Below are 12,724 nucleotides of genomic sequence, written 5' to 3'. Positions count from 1 at the left end.
TAACTTCCAACAGGGAACATCTTATTGAAATGTGAAAATTACAAAGGCACCATGAAATGGAAAATTTTGAACCAAGCTAACTGCATGATCAGCAAAGATGCAAGAATCTTTGGAAGACCAAAATCCAAGCAATTCATAAATGGATATATATAATTCGGGGGTAAAAAATCACCACATTGTAGCAGATATTTATGCTCAGCTCAGCACAAAGTCTTGAGCACAAAACAGTACATTTATTAGAAATTCCGATTGGTCCAAATACAGTAATCTAAATTTTTGATTGCTTGGCAAGCTTGAACCATTCGGTATGGTACGATCCCTCTATATCGATCCTTTCATACGTATGAGCACCAAAGTAGTCACGTTGGGCTTGCACCAAATTAGCCGGCAATCTTTCCCTTCTGTAAGTGTCAAAGTAAGCAAGACTAGCAGACATACCTGGGGTGCTGATACCAGAATTGATGGCAAGGCAAACAACTCTCCTCCAGGCAGATTGGCGATCAATTATTTCCTTTGCAAACTCAGGATCAACAAGAAGGTTTGCCAGATTGGGGTTCCTGTCGTAAGCCTTCTTGATTCTGTCAAGGAATATTGCTCTAATGATGCAACCTCCTTTCCAAATCCGGGCCAGTTCACCCAACTTCAAATCCCATCCTTTTTCGATACTCTTTGCACGAATCAAATTCATTCCCTGAGCATAGCTACAGATTTTGGCCGCATAAAGTGCTTTCCTAACATCATCGATCAACTGCTGCTTGTCTACGGATTGATCAGCCAAGATATCGCCAAAACCAGCTGATTTGAAGACCTTAGCAGCTTCAACTCTCTCTTCCTTTAACCCGCTAAGGAACCTAGCATCCAAAGAAGATTCAATAGTGGGAGCAGCTACTGATAACTCGGCAGCTTGCTGAACAGTCCACTTACCGGTACCCTTCATGCCGGTTTTGTCAAGAACCTTGTCAACAAGATATCCATCTCCTTTATCATCCTTAATTCCAAATATATCAGCAGTGATTTCGATAAGGAAACTCAGAAGTTCTCCCTTGTTCCATTCTGCAAAGACATTGTGTAGCTCCTCATTTGACAACTTTCCAACTGACTTCAGTACATCATAAGCCTCCGCAATCAGCTGCATGTCACCATACTCAATTCCATTATGGATCATCTTCACGAAATTTCCAGATCCACCTTTGCCAACATATGTAACACAAGGTCCACTGTCAGGGACTTGAGCTGCCACCTTGAGAAGAATGTCTTCTATGTATTTGAAAGCCTCAAACGAACCACCAGGCATCAAAGATGGACCATTGCGAGCACCCTCCTCACCACCTGAAACTCCCATCCCAAGATAAAGAAGTCCTAATTCAGCCACTGCTTTCTCTCTTCTTTCAGTGTTCTCGTACCACTCATTACCACCATCAATAATACAATCACCCTTTTCCAAATAGGTAGATAGAGTCTTAATGGTCTGGTCAACAGGTGCGCCGGCCTTAACAAGCATTATTATCACCCTTGGTTTTTGAATGGAGTTAACAAAAGCTTCAGGGTCATGGTATCCATAAACCGGAAGATTTCCTTCATGTTTTGCTCGTTCAACGGTCTCATCTACCTTCGATGTGGTTCGGTTGTAAACAGAGATGGGAAAGCCTTTCTCGGCAATATTGAGAGCAAGATTCTGGCCCATGACAGCCAGTCCAGCAAGACCTATTCTTGTTTTCGGTTGAGCCATAATGAACTTCCTGTTCAATGGTTGATAAGGATAATGCATATGAGAATTAAAGTAGGAAGGTTCTGGAGGAAAACAAAAAGCTGTAAACTACAATCACAGAATACTGCAAGCATATAAAAAACTTTCAGCTTTATGAATGTTGGACTCAAGATGCCATCAATAAGTAAAACTTCTACCAAGTTCAATAGGAAGTATAATGAACTTGAACATGTTCCAAGAATGAAGACTATGATACTGTCGAAATGTGATCACTAATCAAACAAGGAAGACCAATAAACTTGATCATCACACTATCTAAACATTGGAGTAATGTTACCCAACAGATTGAGTTCTTAGGTTTCCCAGTCGAATTCCCTGTCGAATGTCGATCAAATGTAAAATTAGCATCCCAACTACCAAACAAGATTTATAGTTTCCTAGATTTGCAGTTTCTGCCTCGAAATTCACAGGCATGCAACTTTTACAGGATCTCACATTCCAGTTATCTTATTTTTCCAAAAATGTTACAACACAAACAGCATAACCCCAAAACCATACTCCCTCTAGCTCAAATTAATTGTCAATTTTGTCTTTTGTACATTCATACATCAATATATCTGGATTGAATTTGTATCTAAAAACATTAATTAGATTTATGAATGTACCGAAGAAGGTTAAAATGACAGTTATTGTGAACCGAAACTACTATCAACTGTATTTACTACTACATGCAGAGCAGTATCAGCAAGATCAAGGTTCAACAAAATAATCTTCATCCCACAACTAAGTAGTGTTATCAATCAGTAAGAAAATACAGCACAGCACAGCACACAGTCCTAAATTATCATCAACACTATGATCAAAACCAAGAACAAGACCAATAAATTCGGTAATTCGGTAAAAGTAAGAAAAATTGCAAATTGAAATTCTGGGCAAGCAAATTAAGTCCATGATAAAGCACCAAAAGCAGAAAAATGGATCCCCAAATACAAGAAATAAGAACATAAAAAAGGGAACTTGAAAGTGCAGACCTGAAACTGGAGTCAAATTACAGAGAAAGAGAGATCTGGGTATGAAAAAGAACAGATTAAAAGAGAAGGGTAGGTGAACTATATATAAATATAAGAGAGGGAAAAGTTACCAATGAAAAAAAAATGATTTTTTTAATTTAATTTTAATAATTCGGAGGTTGAAATAGAATCGATGACGGCTTAAGAGAAGAGACCAACAACCACCAACCAACTTTTTAAGCGGGTCAAATTTGTTTTCTAACAAATGCGAAGGGAGGATTAGGTGAAATGTGATCAGAGGGAATGAACACCGTTGATTAATTGCTTTTTCTTTGTAATTTGATTAAATTATTATTTTTTATTGCTTCTATTTTTTTTAAGAAATAAACTTTGTGCTATATGAGAGAAAAATGTCTAACAATTTTTTTTTAAATATCTTTTAATCGAACAAGTCAAAAATAAATTCATCACAGATTAAAATTTTATTTAAAAGATATGCTATTCGTTAATGAGTTACTATATAAAAAATAATAAAATTTAAACTCTTTACATTTAATTAGGTAAACGAACAAATATTTTATTCTTTTAAATTAAATAATAAAAAATACACATAAAAGTGAAAAAGTTCAAAGGTGTAATTAAAATTTTAAAATATTTGTTACTCCTCCTAGATCATAATCATAGTGTTTTCTACTTTTTTTTTATTTTTAGAGAAAATATCACCTGAAACCAAGATTTTTGTTTTATAAGCAATTTGAGTTAAATTAATAATTATATTACTAGTTTATTTAAGTAAATCTCGAAAATTTAAATACTAATTTATTTAAATAAATATCAAGAATTTAAATTTTATTTTGTGTATATAATAATTCATTGGTTCTTAGCCAAAAGAATATCGTTAAAAAAAATGTTTTATATACTAAAAACAAAGATATTTTTTTTTACTTTAAATATTTTTGGACAAGTTTTTCGTACTTGTTGGAACATCTAGTAACTTATTTATGGCTTTGATGTTTTTGTCGAATGTCTGTTATTGACTATTTTCTATAGTTCAAACTTGGGTCATGATCAGGCCCAATATATAAGAGATCTAGACTAGAATAAATGGATTAACTGTATCGGTCAAAAATAAAAAAATCAAATTTAGTTGATTTAGTAGTTAGCTCATTAGTTTGTTTAAGCAAATGTTAAAGGTTTGAATTCTACTTTGTGGGTGGAATGGAGCTTACTTGTTTAAGAGGGTCACTCACTTTGTGCCTCTGCAGTATCTGAGGGATTAGTCATTAGGCTTCCGGCCTGATGGATACCCTGGTGCAAACAAAAAAAAAGGTTTGAATCCCGTATTATACATGCAATAATTTATTGGCCAATAACAAATCCTTAAATAGATTTCTGATTCGCGACAAATTAGTCATTGACCCGTCAGATTCACAGATACCGTAGGAAAATAAATGAAAGAAAAAAGAAATAAATATGCTTCTGTTGTTCTTTACTTCTTTCCCATTTTAGCATTCACATTTGAAGTCAATTGATAATGAAATGAAATCAGCATGATGGATTAATTACGACAGAAAAACAAAAATCGAAAGAAAGATTTAAATATTTTTCACTAAAGAAAAAAAAAAGCCAAAGAATGTTCTAAATATTGTTAAGAAGGTTAAAATGAAAATTTGACTTTTTTATGAACATGTATAAAAACAAAAATTCTATTAAAACTTTTTATTAGTATTATTCTTATAAATCTGGTTAAGAATATTTGCTAAGGTGTTATCTAAATTTTTTTTATTAACAGATAAAAATTTTAAAATTTCTAATATTTTATAATATATTTCTTGAAAAATAAAAAAATAAAATTATTTCTCCTATATATAAATAATACTATTAACAAGTGTCATAGTAGTAAAACCATGTTCTTAATACTATTAACAAGTGTCATATTCGCAAAGCCATGTTCTTTGAGTATTAATAATTAATCGCTTTAGGATTTGCACCTATTTTATATTGGTGCACCGATCGACCAGGTCCATTCAATTATGTTAAGCTCAGCTAATTTATTGAATGATATTCAACACAAATTTTGTCCCCATACATGCATGATTTTTTGTTTTCTTTTGGGGGTGTCTACATGCATGTAATGAAATTAAAAATGTTAAAGTATACTTAACAAAACATATACTAATGTTTTTTTAGTTAATACTTAATACTAGCAATTAGTACCCTGAATTGATCTGAATAATATGCAATTTTTCATTTGCCACACTCATGTTCTATATCCAAAGTTCAAAGTAGTTGCTCAGAGATTTAAGAGTGCTTATAGATAAGGTAGAGAAAATAGAAATTTTATGTAAAATATAAAAAATAAATTAAGAATGAAATAAAATTGTAATAAGATTTAAATTGTAAAATTATTAGATTTAGTATAAAATTTATAAAATTAATTTACTCATTTAAATTGTAATATCGAAAAATTTTAAAAGATAAATCGAAATTTTAATAATTCTATTTTGTTTATTAAAAAAGTTGACGATTCTGGTGATACTATAATTTAAAATCTCAAATATTGAATCAACTAACTACATAAGTTTAAGATCTAGCCCAAAAAGTATAATTTGTTTTTTTTTAATATATTGTTATTTTCTTATTTGAAAACAATAAAGATGAGTATAATATATACATAGTTGTATGAAATTTATAGTTTGTCACATTTTCTAAAAATTTATAAGATTCTTAATGAATAATAGAATTGTAATGAGTCACTATGTCTAAAAATTGTAATGATTCACTTATTTTAAAATGATATATATATATATATATATATATATATATATATATATATATATATATATATATATATATATATAAAACGTTATACTTCTTGGACTTGATCTTGAATATGTGAAATTTGGTTGATTCAATACCAAAATCTTTTTTTTTAAGTAAACAAGAGTTCAACATAATAGGGTGGAAATAATAGGGTGGAACAACAGAAAGATAAGTAATAAAGTTAACTCAGTACAACTCGTCAGTAAACAACTCATAAAGTAGAGCACCTTCTAGTCATCTTTAGTATTGCCATCAACAATCAAAAGGTTCACCAGCACTCCACTCGTCAGAGAGCATAAAGGATCTGTTAATATCCCCCACACCTGAGTCTTGATTATTGAAAACTCTATTATTTTTCTCTAGCCAAACTGCCCAGATGACAGCAAAAAATCCAATCAACCACTGCTTCCTCTCATTCTTTTGTTGTGAAGCATTCGTCCAACTCTCAAAGTGCTGCTTTAATGTGCCTGGCACAGTCCAAATCTTTCCAAGAGCGAACAACCAAGCGCACCACACCTGCCAAGTGAGCTCACAGCTAATAAATAGATGAAATGCAGACTCAACAGCCTTACAGCATAAAACACAAATATTATACAGCTGGTCAATGACACCTAATTTACACCGTCTTTCTTTAGTATTTACCCTTTCAACCAATACAAACCAAGTAAATAACTCAACTCGTGGTAGAACAAAACCACTCCAAATAACACTAATAAAACTATAGCTTGTTATTTTCTCTAGGAGAACTACTATCTGCATCACCTGCACAAAAGAATTAGTCGTAAAATCTATTTCTTCTAAGGTTTAAGAGTCCCCATGGTTCTCTAATGTTAAAATTTGTGCCTTTTGCAATATAAAAAGTTCATTAATTTCTACGAATTTCTCTTGTCTAAGCCATGCATATTGCCAAAAGAAATATCCATAATTTGACGACTAAAAGACAAATAGGTCCCTGACCTTTTAAAACGGGGACATTTTCGTCCCTCAAGATTGGAAAATACATTTCGATCCCCCACGTTTTAAAATGGGAGACAATTATACCCTTCCGTCCGTTTTGGGCCAAAAACGGCAACGGAGCCAGCTGACATGGAGGGGCAGTGAATGACGTGGCCGTTACACTCGCTGAGGTGGATTGGGACAAAATTTAACTGGACAAATTCGTCTCTGAAGTGCCAAACGACGCCGTTTCCACCAGTGAGCCCTATTTCATCCAAACGCAAGGTGGAAGTCATGGCCGCTGCTTGTGCGATCGTCCATGATGAGCGAGGGGGTTCTTCATGCACAAGATCTCTCACAATAAGAAACAGTTCAAAGGGGTTTGATCCTCCTCCACCTCCTAGATAATACTCATTGGTTTTCTTCACAAGCTCCATGATCCTAAGGTGTTCATCTTTCACAACTTTAAGCTCCTCCTCACATTCCTCTACAAACCCTTTCATTTCCTTAACAAATCCACCTCTCTCATTGTTCTCGCCACAACATTTGGTTACAATCTCTCGAATTTTGCTAACACGAGCATTGAGAATGTATAACATCCTAATGAAATTCTGATGATCAATTATTGCTGCTTTCTTTACTTCAGATAACTCATCCTTTATACCTCCCAATAACACTTGTAAACCAAGCATCAGATACTCTTTCTCTGTCTCATGTTGCACAAGGCTATTATTGTTTTCATTGGAGTTGCTTATATCACCGTTGATTTTGGAAATATTATGCTTTTGATTCATAGCTTCTCTTCTTCCTTTTGACTGAGCCACTTGCTCTACAATGAAGTGTAGCAAACTAGCCTTTCCATCAATGCTTTTCACATCAGAAAGCTTCCTAAGAGCACTTAGGTTGAAACCTTGTGCATTTCCCCTAGAAGTTCTGGCATTCATCCGGTTTCCAGCTTTGAGAATTGCCTCAAGAAACTTCAGTAATAGGCCACTAGCCCTCATCTCCTTGCAACCCTTTTCAAGAACTTTGGCTTCAATTGGTTCTTATGACTTCCGTGAAGCGCACAAGCTCCAAAGGCGCGTGAAGGATGGTGACATTGCAAGATAACTTAGAGAGCAACCAAACTCTCAAACAGAAAGATAAAACAAACACAACTTTACCAAATCACCAAACCATGAAGAAGATCAACATCAATAAAATGAACTCAAATTCATCATATTCAACAAAGATCCATCAAATTCTAAGTCAAAATAACGAATCAAACAACCCCAAATCAAAACAAAAACTTCTTTTTTTTATCTATTTTGGAAAAAGATTAATAGAAAACTGACCCTGTAGAGTGTGTTTAAGCACTTGGAGCAGCCACCAAGACCAGGAAAGCCATTGACATTGTTGGTTCTACTAATGCAATTCTTCTCTAACCTTCTCACAGTTTTATCCCCAACAAGTTCACCATTTTCATTAACTGAAAATGCATCTGGGCAACTCAGAGGGTGAAGCCTTATCCCACAGAAGCAGAATACAACATCACATGTCTCATTGGGTCTTTTCAGTTGAATCCCTCTCACTTTCAGTGCATTCTCTAAGTCATTTACATATGTTTCTGAGTCATCTGGTAACAATGGCATCTCATATGACAATGATGATGTGTGGGTATGGCTATGGGTTAATGCAGTGGAAGAATATACATAGTATAACCATGATGCAAGAACAGGGCAACACCGTGTGTGGTGGAGCTCCATGTCAGAACCACCACCACCACCACCTCCACAAGCATTCTTTATACCGTCAAAGAGTTCATCTGAGAGTGTCAAGGGGCAACCTTTGACATCAAATTGTTCAGGGAATGCAGGAATGGTTGTTGTTGATGGATGAGATGGGCCTGAGCCTGGGCTTTTGTTTGGGAGGATGGGCTTAAGGATTTGAAGGGTTGTTGTTGATGATGAGTCATTGCACATGCAGCAATGGAAGAAGAAGATGATAATGCAGAAAAGGAAAAGGGTTAGTGGTAGTGGAGCTGACATGGTGTTTGATGAAATGTTTATGAGAGAAAAAGAAAGAAAGGGTATAATTGTTCACTAAAATTTCGTCCCAATCCACCTCACCAACTGTAACGGCCACGTCATTCACTGCCCTTCCATGTCAGCTGGCTCCGTTGCCGTTTTTGGCTCAAAACGGACGGAAGGGTATAATTGTCTCCCGTTTTAAAACGTGGGGGATCGAAATGTATTTTTCAATCTTGAGGGACAAAAATGTCTCCGTTTTAAAAGGTTAGGGACCTATTTGTCTTTTAGTCTAATTTGACCAATTGTAAGTTTCTATTCGCAATGTGCCTTAATGGATAAAGTATATATATACAATTATACACACTACCAATACTTTAGTTATTTTCTAATAATATTCATACAAGTTAGCACCAATAAATAACGAGCTAATATTTAATTTAATCTCTGAATTTGTATAAATATTTTAGTTTAATTTTTAAAATTTTAATTATCTTTATTTAGTTTTTAAATTTTATAAATGTAACTCAAATTAATTTTTAGGATAATTTTTGACATACAAACGTTAATAAAACACTAATATAGACAATCACATGCCATGCTAAAACTTATAAAATTATACCGTTTTAGTTTTAGCGTTCACATAGCTCAAAAAACGATACTAAATCACTTGTTTTGGAAGATAAAATTTTAAAACACACCACTTATGATTTTTTTTAGACTATTTGATTGTCAAAACTAAAATAACATATTTTTACAGAGTTCATTGTGACAACTGACTGTCTATTTCAGCATTCCATTAACATCTGTGTATCGAAAATTGTTCCAAAAACTAACATAAGTCACATTCACAAAATTTGAGGACTAAATAGAAAAATTAAAACTTTAAGAACTAAATTAAAACTCACATGTTAATTCAAATATTAAATTGAGTATTATCTCAAAAAAATTATTAGTTTAAAATCAAAATAAAATTAAATATTAAAAATAATAAAAAATTAATAAAATAATAAAAATAATACTTTAATTATCCTTAAATTAAATTAAAGTAATAATAAGAATTCACACCTGCATGATAAAAATTATAAATTTAGGAATAATTAATAAAATATTAATTTAACACTTTATTACTATTAGTTCTTCACTTTATATATGTATGGATAGTAATCAAAACATGAAAAAAGGACAAAAAAAAAGGGTTAAACTTTATTTTACGTCATTTTTAATGTATATGATAACAAGCTGAATTTTTAAATAATTTCACAAATCTTTTTTGATTCCTTAATCACATATTTAGTAAAACACTTACAAAATATTATGAAGTTATTTACTATTACCAAATAATATTACATATTTCTATTCTTCTAGAAAAGAAAATGACATTAAATTTTTCAAAATAAAATAAAATAAAATAAAATAAAAGATAGAGTTACAAGAATTAATTTTAGTGGGTAACGGGTCCATATGATCTACTTTTTCTTGCAACCAACTTTTGTATGATCAACCAATTGCCACTACAAGACACTCTTTTATGTCTATGCGTCATCTTCAACTCTCTCCCCCACCCATTTTCACCTGACATTATTACTTCTATTATTTTAATCAAAGGAATAATTAATTAATACATCATATATATAACATTGGATTATTTTCGCTTCACATACATTTTCTTTAATTTATTATTATTATTATAATATAATGTTGTTGTCGCTATATATATTATTATTTTTCTTTACCTATGCTGGAAGATGAGGTCATGAAGGAAAATTGAAGGCTTCTTTTTCTATATTGTTTTCTAGCCAAGTATTATCATAATGGTGTGTTATATATTGAATCTCTAAGTGCCCTACAACTTATTGGTTGGTGCTAAGTGCTAGCAATTAAGCTAGCAAGATTATGGATAGCTCTTTAGCCACTTTGACGTTTATTATTGTTTATAAGCCATAATATATATATAGAATTTACAGTATAAAATAGTTTTATATTATATCTAATTATATAATACTATATCAATAAAAATAACTTCTTTTGATATTAACTGTGTGAATAGTTATAAAAAAATAGATGTAATTATATGTTTATATAAAACATTTTATACTCTCAGTACATCAAAATTAAACTCTAATATATATATATACCATCAAAACTTACAATAATATAATACTATAGTATTATTATTATATATAGAGAAAAGGCAGCAGTGTCATTTCGTCACAAAATATGATCCAAATAATAATATACTCAGAACTTGATATTGTCGTTTGTGGTTTCATTTCTTCTCTTACACTATTCTTGACTTTCACCCCATAAAAGAATCAAGAAGATGAAATATTTCAAGTGGTATATATAATTATATATAGTAATACTTATTGAGATTGTTTAGTTTAAAATGCTTGTTAAGAATTAATTAAAGGCCCGTAATAATATTGACATTTCTGTTTTTTTATGACGCTATTCCGCCATTATATATTTGCACGCGTTTATAAAAGTGATAATATACATTTTCTTATCAAAATATATGTTTTATATAGCGTAATTGCTCAATTCTTATTATCTCCTAAAAAAACAAATGACGTAAGACCAAAAAAAAAAATTATACAAAAAATTTATGCATATTAACAAAAATTCGTACGTATTAATTTATTATTGTTGGGATGAGTGATCTCATGATAATTCGAAAAAAAAAAAATACAAAATATGCAAAATGTCTCTATTATTTAATTGCAGAATAAGAAGCAATAAAAACAAAGACAAACTCTTAGATTCTAATTTATCTCGATTTCTTGTTTTCACATTTTGTCGCTCTTAAGACAATTAGCAAACAGAAACAAAAACAAGTAGCAATAATATATATTCAAAATCTTAACCTGTTGGGGTTAATTATTAATTATCCGAGTAGGTTCATAGAACTTGTGGTGTTGGATTGGTTTGAGGAATCATCATCATAGTTGAGATATTCTTCTTCTTCTTCTTCATCATGATGAAAAGGACTCAAAGGAGGAGGGCAAATTGGACTATGTAGCTGCATGTCACAAAGCATTTGGCGAAGTTCTGAAGCCTCTTCTCTCAATTGAACATTCTCTTGAACAACTTTATCATGTGACTCTGAAACATTGTTTAATTTGTCCAATAATTGGTGATTCTCATTCCTCAGCCAAACAACCTGTGACCAAAGCTCATCAAGGTGTTTTTGCTTTCTCATCCGGGACCGGCGAGCCGATTCCCGGTTCGATATCATCCTCCTGTGTTTCCTCTCGTTCAGGATAAGGCTTTGTTGTTGTTGTTGTTGTTCGTCTGCTTCATCTGAGGTTGAGTTGTTGCTACTTATGCATGATGATTGAGTAGGACTATTGTTGCCAAGAATAAATTCTGGTGGAAAAAGCATTTGATTAAGGAAATTATTATTGCCATTATAGAATTGGTTCTTGTTGTTATTGTATGGATGAAAAGAGGTAAGGGTATTGTTGGTATTTTGCATCATGGAGGTAGTATAGTTATATGTTTCTGAAGGGAGAAAATAATTATTATTAAGGCCTGTGATTTCATCCCTTAAGGCTTGCATGGTGTGGCAATAATGAGGGAGATTTAAAAAAAAAATTGAGAAAAGGTTTATTAATTTGTAAGATGATGGTGAATTGAATTGAATTGGTTTACTCTGAGAATTGAAGGAAAGAAGAGGTGGGAGAGTAGGCATTATATAGGGAGAGAAGAATGGTGATTATAGTTTTTTTTTTTTTTTTTTTTTTTTTTTTTTTTTTTTTTTGAAAGCATAGATTATTAAAAGGTATATGTCATCCACATTCCCATGTATGTAGTGGCATAGCATTGTACTTGATTATGCCATCTTTTTCTAAATGTATTAGTTTTGATAATTTTGTAGAAATATTATGACTACACTATAGTTAACATAAAGGAGTCATTGTAAGTGGTATTGGTTTTTCATTTATAAAAAAAATAATACTAGCTAGTGAAAAAATATAAAATAATTTTGACTACACTTACACTATAACAAAAAATTATTTTTAGTGGCAATAATATAATGATCACTATATGTATTTATTTAATTTATATTTTTGTATCAATTGTATATTTGCTGTTATTATTATTATACGTACGTTATAATGATAATTATATATTTTTTATAGTTATTAAAAAAATTTTACTAACAATTATATAATTACTGTTAAAATTTTTTAGCGACAAAATATAAGAAGTTATGCCTAATTACCAATAAATATATT

General features: G+C 31.7%; 2 protein-coding genes across 2 annotated transcripts; both read right to left on the bottom strand.

Moving 5' to 3' along the window:
- Positions 1 to 3,019, bottom strand: LOC107635502 (6-phosphogluconate dehydrogenase, decarboxylating 2). The gene is made up of 2 exons (XM_016338989.3): positions 2,740 to 3,019; positions 1 to 1,739 (listed from the first exon to the last, which is right to left on the bottom strand). The coding sequence occupies exon 2, from the start codon at positions 1,727 to 1,729 to the stop codon at positions 269 to 271; it is 1,461 nt and encodes a 486-aa protein (XP_016194475.1). The 5' UTR covers positions 1,730 to 1,739; positions 2,740 to 3,019; the 3' UTR covers positions 1 to 268.
- Positions 3,020 to 11,161: 8,142 nt separating this feature from the next.
- LOC107635501 (uncharacterized) lies at positions 11,162 to 12,162 on the bottom strand. Its single transcript, XM_016338987.3, has one exon. The coding sequence runs from the start codon at positions 12,043 to 12,045 to the stop codon at positions 11,371 to 11,373; it is 675 nt and encodes a 224-aa protein (XP_016194473.1). The 5' UTR covers positions 12,046 to 12,162; the 3' UTR covers positions 11,162 to 11,370.
- Positions 12,163 to 12,724: the final 562 nt, after the last annotated feature.

This window comes from Arachis ipaensis, chromosome B4 (genome assembly GCF_059453495.1).
Source record: "Arachis ipaensis isolate K30076 ecotype BB chromosome B4, ASM5945349v1, whole genome shotgun sequence".
Taxonomy (NCBI): Eukaryota; Viridiplantae; Streptophyta; class Magnoliopsida; order Fabales; family Fabaceae; genus Arachis; species Arachis ipaensis.
The sequence above is the reverse complement of the archived record's forward strand: the minus strand, read 5'-3'. Positions and strand labels throughout refer to the sequence as shown.

Bases quoted from the DNA above. Each gene is read 5' to 3' on its own strand.
- LOC107635502 (XM_016338989.3), bottom strand. From the start codon at position 1,729: ATGGCTCAACCGAAAACAAGAATAGGTCTTGCTGGACTGGCTGTCATG.
- LOC107635501 (XM_016338987.3), bottom strand. From the start codon at position 12,045: ATGCAAGCCTTAAGGGATGAAATCACAGGCCTTAATAATAATTATTTT.